This window comes from Rhinolophus ferrumequinum, chromosome 22, assembly GCF_004115265.2.
Source record: "Rhinolophus ferrumequinum isolate MPI-CBG mRhiFer1 chromosome 22, mRhiFer1_v1.p, whole genome shotgun sequence".
NCBI lineage: Eukaryota > Metazoa > Chordata > Mammalia > Chiroptera > Rhinolophidae > Rhinolophus > Rhinolophus ferrumequinum.
The window spans coordinates 51,704,764-51,711,073 of record NC_046305.1 but is presented as its reverse complement, the minus strand read 5'-3'; the positions used below and the strand labels follow the sequence as shown (position 1 = coordinate 51,711,073).

The window sequence follows — 6,310 nt, the reverse complement described above, 5'->3', positions numbered from 1 at the left end:
AATCATCTTGTGCAAAGATTATTCCGGTAGTCTCCTGTTTGGTCTCCCTATTACGCCCTCATCCCTTCATTCCGTTCTCAACACCAGCGCACCCTCTCCATATATAAGTCAAGTCACAGCACTCCCAACTCAGCCCAAGTAAAAGCTAAAACTGTTACAGTGGCCACAAGCCCAGCAGAGTTTGGCCCTGTTGCCTCTCCAAACTCATCTCCCCCTCACTCATTCTCTTCCGGCTACATTCTGTTCTTTGCCTCCTTGGTCACCCCAGACGTGCTTCTGCCTCAGGGCCTTTGCACTTGGCATTCCTTCGCCTAGAAGGCTTTTCCCTCACACATCCTTCCTCCCGCCCACATATCATGACTGAAATGTTACATTCTCAAGGTGGCCACCGTGATCACTCTACTTAAAATCGTACGCTCGCCGGACATGCGCTGTCAGCCTTCCCTACTTTAATTTTCTCCTCCACACTGATTTCCATCTAATAATTGATTTTTGTCTATTGTCTTTCTTTCCCCCACTAAAGTATAAACTCCCAGGAGATTTAGTTGTTTTCTCACTGCTGTGTCCCCTGAATGCAGCCCAGTGTCTGGCACAGAGAAGGCAGTAAAGAACTCTGGATGAATGAATGAATGAATGAATGAAGCCACAGAATCAAATTTGCCCAAATCCCACCTGAAGGAGGAAGCAGTGGTCCTAGGAGGGCAGGCGGCCAATGGAAAGTCCTAAGGAGGAAACGAGCTTGATGCCTTTGAGAGACTAAAGGGTGGTGGGTGTTTCCTGGGGTGCAGATGATGGCCTCGTATTGTCAGCTGTGGTCTCTGCCTCCTAGGACCTGCCTGTGGGGAGGGACCGGAAGGGGGGAGCATCTTCCCAAGAATGGGGGGCACGGGCCAGCCTGACCTTGACTCACTGATGGAACCAGCTCTCCCCGCAGTGTCTCTATGTCCAGAAGTCTTGAGCCTGGTTCCTTTACCTTAGGCCAGTGTAATTCAGAAAACGAGTCATTGCAAGTCACTGGTGGGAGCTATTGGGAAGGCTCCAGACCGGGACAAGGGGGGCCAAGGTAGGATTCCAGCAAGGAGGGCTTTGCAGGAAACGTGCTTTGTGTGGCCATGGCTATTGGCTTCACCTGCCTAGGAGGGGTGGGGTGGGGCGAGTGCAGCCCAGAAGGATGGAGGCCACTGGCCACGAGTGGGGGCTTCCCTCTTTGCTGCAGCCCTCTTCAACGCCCAAGGAGCCCAGGCCCAGCAGGAGAGGCCGGGGCAGAGTGCTGGCTTGATGCTAGAAACTAGGCTGGAGGAAGGAGTTAAGAAGGCTGGGCTGATGGCCGCAGAGACAGAGCTGTGTTTATCCAGGAAAAGAGGTCGTACGTAGGCAACGGAGGCCCCTGCCAGCTCCTCCCAGTAGGACTGGGCTGGGGGAGCAAGCTGGAGAGGAAGCTGCTCAGCTCGGGGCTCTGAACGCCTCCCGGGCAGAGGCCAGAACCCAGCGGCGGCCCACAGGTGAGGCCTGCACCCGGGGCGCCCCGACCGAGCCGCGGTGGCCTCAGGCTCCCAGGCAGACGGTCAGAACTGCGCGCTCGCGGGGGTGCGACGCGCGGGTGCGGCGAGCTCGCGGTGGACGGGGAGGCCGCTGGGGGTGGAGGGAGAATCAATGCAGCCTTTGTGCCCAGGCGTTTCTTAGGGAGAAAGAAGTGGAGAGTGGGCGGGGCGGCCCAACGGCCGGACCCGCCTTGCAGACTCTGGATGAGGTAGGGCTGAGAAGCCGGGAGCGGGACGTTAGTGCTAAGAGGGGGCGGGAAGGGGGGGGCGTCTCCTTGGACCGGCCCTGCGTGCTCGAAGGGCAGCAGCCGATGTGCAGAGTCTACTTCTGGCCTGGAGCAACTCAGGAAGGCGAGGGAGAAGCAGGAGGAGGCAGGTGGGGCTGGGGCCGAAGGATGCCTCAGCCTGAAGCAGCTGGCGGTGGGACAGGGGAGCGCAACCCAGGCAGGGAAGTGGGGGTGCAGTGGGAGGTCCGAGGGGCTTCCAGACCAGACCTTGGCGGATGCACAGCGAGAGGGGGGTGAGCCAGCCTAGGACGGAGGTGTCTCTTCAGGGGGAACGTGCACAAGAACGGGGTTTGGGATCTGGGTTCCTGTGACTACAAGCCTTCTGATAAGCAGGTGTTATTCTAGTCTCCTTATAGGCGCTCTCATGGGTGTGTTGGGCCTCCTGACTCCGAAGGGGCGACATCTTTAGTATCAGCGGGAGAGTCTGTGTACTCCAACGTCCAAGGCCTGCATCTGAAAATACGATTGATTGATATCTGGCCTGGGCTCCTCCGTGTCTCCCGGGGGCCCCAGATTTCGCTGCCCTTGGTTTTTCCTGCTCAAGTAGGTGCTTGTGCCCTTGGGCCCAGGGAGAGGGAGCAGCGGCGGGGGACGGCCAGGTATACTTTCGCAGCATCACCCACCTCCACCTCTTCTCTCCTCACCCATCCCAGCTCCGCCCAGGCCTCCACTGAGACGCTGCATTTGGACCCCGTTGGCCTCGCAGGGTTGGCACTTTCATCAGCCCCACCACACCGCATGTGGCTCCTGGAGAAAGCTGGCTACAAGGTGGGGACCACGGAGCCCGGGGCCTGGTGGGCGCCCTGCAGCCTGTTCCCTAAGCGCCGCGCCCCGGGCCCGCCCGCGCGCGCCTGCCCCAACGTCCTGACCCCCGATCGCATCCCGCAGTTCTTCATCCCGCCTCGGCTCTCGGACCCCGGCGGGGCCGAGCCGCCGTCCCCGCGCGAGGCGGGCAGGCCCGGGCTCCCGGCGGCCTGCTCGCTGCCGCACCTGGCGGGCCGCGAGGGCTGGGCCTTCCTGCCCGAGAGCCCGCACACGCGCCGGCGCGAGTCCCTGTTCCACCCGCCGCCGCCCGCCCCCGCCGGGGGTCTTACCCCGGCGGCCGCCCGGCTGCACCTCTCCGCCCCGGACCTGCGCCTCTGCTGGGCCCCCGACAGCGACACGGCCTCGTCGCCCGACTCGTCGCCCTTCGGCTCGCCGCGGCCGCCCGGGCCGCACGCGCGGTCCCCCGAGGGGCCGGGCTCCGCCGACAGCAGCCCGCGCGCGCCGCGCCGCCCGGGGTCCGCGCCGCCGCCGCCGCTCTTCCACCTGGACTTCCTGTGCCGCCCGCTGCCGCCGACCAAGGAGAGCGTGCTGCGCCTCGGGCCCCGCGGCGGGCAGCTGCGGCTCTCCGCCGAGTACCAGGCGGCGCCCGGCCGCCTGCGGCTGCGCCTGGTCAGCGCCGAGGGGCTGCCCCGGGAGCGGGCCGGGCCCGGGGGCGGCGGGGGCGGCTGCTTCGTGGTGCTGGGGCTGCGGCCGCACGTCCGGCCGCGGAGCCAGCGGAGCCGCGTGGTCAGATGCAGCGCCAACCCCATCTTCAACGAGGACTTCTTCTTCGACGGGCTGGGCCCGGCGGAACTGGCCGCCCGCAGTCTGAGGGCCAAGGTGCAGGACAGGGGCGCGGGGTTGCGTAGGGACGTGCTGCTGGGCGAGTGTGAGGCGCCCCTTATCGCCCTGCTGCCCCCCTTGGGTGGGGGGCCAGGGCCAGGGGCGTCCCTGGCGCCCACCCATCTCAGCCTGTAGACGGAGACTTCTCTTGCTCAGGGGCTCTCCGTGGGGCCTGCGGTCCCCATTCCTTCCATCTGCCCCACATGTATTTATTTTTGCTAATAAAAGGTCTGTGTGTCTCTAGCGGGATCTCTCCGCTTTGGGGCGCCCTGCACTCTCAGATCTGCAGCCTACCCTCTTCCCTCTGCCTTGGCCATACAGGGAGGGAAGAAGCTCATTCGGATTGTTTGAGTTGAAGCAGACCTGAAGCAGTGCTTTGCATCGGAATAACCAGACATCAGAAATCCGGGGGTGGGGGTGGGGGAGCTTGCGAAACACGCAGGGTCCTGGGCTTCCTCCCCAAGAGATGCTGAAACTAGTTCAGTAGATCTGAGCTGGGTAGGTCCTGGGGTCCCTGTCCAATGAGGCCTCCACCCTTTCAGGGGGCTCCCCAATCACTGAGTCACTCCAGAAAAAGTTCTGTGACTGTAAGGGAACATAAGCTGCCTTCCCCTGGGGGCTCCTTGGGGCTGCACCGGGGAAATCAATGCCCCACCACTGATCCGCCTCCCCACTCGAAACCACATCTGTCCTGAAGAGAGATGAGATTTCTGTGTCTTAGGAGTGAGTCAGGGGATTCAGACTAGCCCATGGTGCCTTCAGATGTCCTCCCTTGCCTGTCCCTCCCGCACCTGTGCCAGCACTGCACTCAGGTACTGAGTGGCGAGACATCATGTCCATCTCAGGATGGACATCTCAGGAAAGGAGGGGGTCTTACCAGAGTGAGAGCTGGGGGGTGCCCAGAAAAGGGTACCCCACTGAGTAGGCGGAGGGTGTGGAAGATGGATAAATGTAGGTCAGATTGTGTTTACCTCCTACGTGAATGTCCATGACGTCAGCACTGACCTTCTTCTCTGTCTCTCCACCTTCCCTGGATCTGGTTCCTCTTGGCTCAGGCCAGGCTTGGAGGAGGGACTGCGCCAACTCAGCTTCCTCTGCCCTCTCCTTCAGGCCCTTTCTCATTTTCCACGGTGCCGGGAAGCAGGGCCGAGCCTGCTGGAAACCTCAGCACGTGATAATGCTAATATAACACACACACACACACACACACACACACACACACACGCCTCTCCACTCAGATGGCAGCCCGGTTCCTTCACCCTCCCCTGACTAGGTTCCCCGCCCCTGCCCCAGGCCACCTGGGCCAGGGAAATCTCCTACTCCAGGTGTCCACCAGGTGGTAGCATCGACCAAACAATAAGTGCCAACAGTTACAGGATCATGGGGCAATGAACTCATGTTCCAATAACTTGTCAAGTCATTTACTCCTCCCAGCACCGAGGGCTAACTACAATTGTTATCACTGTGACCTTGGACTTTAGTCACCTAGTGAGGAGTAGAACTAGCATTCGAACCTAGAGAGTCTGGCGGGAGAGTCTGGCCCCCTGGTCACCTCCCTATAATATCCCTAAGTACCAGCTGCCACCTCCCCACCAGGTCACTCCGAAAGGGGTCTCCTCCTTCCCTAGGATGGTGACCCTGCAGCCGGTTCAGTCTGTGAGGGCCACCCTTCCGTCTAGCTCTGTCCCTAGCCCTGTGCTCTACTTCAGTCCCCAAAATTCACTAAAGGTATAATCACCTTTAGTGAGCAAATGGATTTCATGCCCATTTGCAAGCAGCTGGAAAGAAAGGTCACGGTCATTTAACCTTCGAAGACATCCATGCATTCCTCCCACAAATATTTAGGGACAAGGTGCCAGGCGTAGGATACAGCAGGGATCACATCAGACATGGGCGTCAGACAAGATTCAAAATGAGTAAGAAAGATGTAAAAAAATGTTACTGGGTGATAGGTCACAGAGAGAAATAAAGCGGGAAAGGGGCACAGGAAAAGGGAGTCAGATAAAGAACAGGAAAGATTACAGGAATGGAAGGAGCAAGGGAGGGACCGAAACATCTTCTTTTAACCCAGTGCTCTGTACCAGGTCCTGTACTTCACCTGTGTGACCCCAGTTCATCGTGGCACCCACTCAGTGGGGTAGGCGTATCCCCATTTTACTCAGGAGTAGGTCAGAGAGGCAAAGTAAACTTGCCTGGGCATAACCCGGCTGCAGGGAAGGCTTAGAACTGCGGCTCCATCCGGACCCCCCAGCACACCCCGCCCCTCAGAGGAGCCTGTGAGGTGGAGTTCAAGTCCACCCCACTCAGGAGCAGTTCACTCAGTGTTCACGGCTGCAAACTGGCCCCTCTGATGGAGACCACAATGTCCCTGGAGGAACTTCCTGGCAACTAAAGCCACAGAAACACGCGATGGGGCAGATAAGGTCCTGAGAACCCCTCCCCTGTGCAGACTGTTCTGGCCTTCTAGGAGGGTCACAAACACACGTTAGAACGGTGGTCATGGTCTCCTTTTTCCCGACAGGGTAACTGAGGACTAATAAACGGCAGGCCACATTCTTACCCAAGTCTTTTGGCTGCAACAATCAGAACTGCTTTTCAACCCTCCTTGCTTTGTCCAAGCCTGAGCGGCCACAGACGCTAATTGACAGATGAGTGGTACGAGCAGGGTCACCGTGGAAAGTTCAGGGCCAGGAGCCTGGGTCAAACTCCAGCTGTTCCCACCACCCACAGTGGCCTTTGTGACAGGAAGACCAGAGGTGGAGGCTGTGAGATCTACAGCTGTTTATAGAGACTGAGTTGTCCTTGTTTTAATGGAGGAGGGAGGAGGGGGTACGG

At 59.7% G+C, this 6,310-nt stretch overlaps 1 protein-coding gene across 1 annotated transcript; it reads left to right on the top strand.

Moving 5' to 3' along the window:
• Positions 1-672: 672 nt before the first annotated feature.
• On the top strand, positions 673-3,927 carry C2CD4D (C2 calcium dependent domain containing 4D). Its single transcript, XM_033093577.1, has 2 exons — positions 673-1,502; positions 2,482-3,927. Exon 2 carries the CDS (start codon positions 2,567-2,569, stop codon positions 3,608-3,610), a length of 1,044 nt encoding a protein of 347 aa, XP_032949468.1. The 5' UTR covers positions 673-1,502; positions 2,482-2,566; the 3' UTR covers positions 3,611-3,927.
• Positions 3,928-6,310: the final 2,383 nt, after the last annotated feature.

Excerpts from the sequence above, each read along its gene's own strand:
- C2CD4D (XM_033093577.1), top strand. The coding sequence starts at position 2,567 with ATGTGGCTCCTGGAGAAAGCTGGCTACAAGGTGGGGACCACGGAGCCC.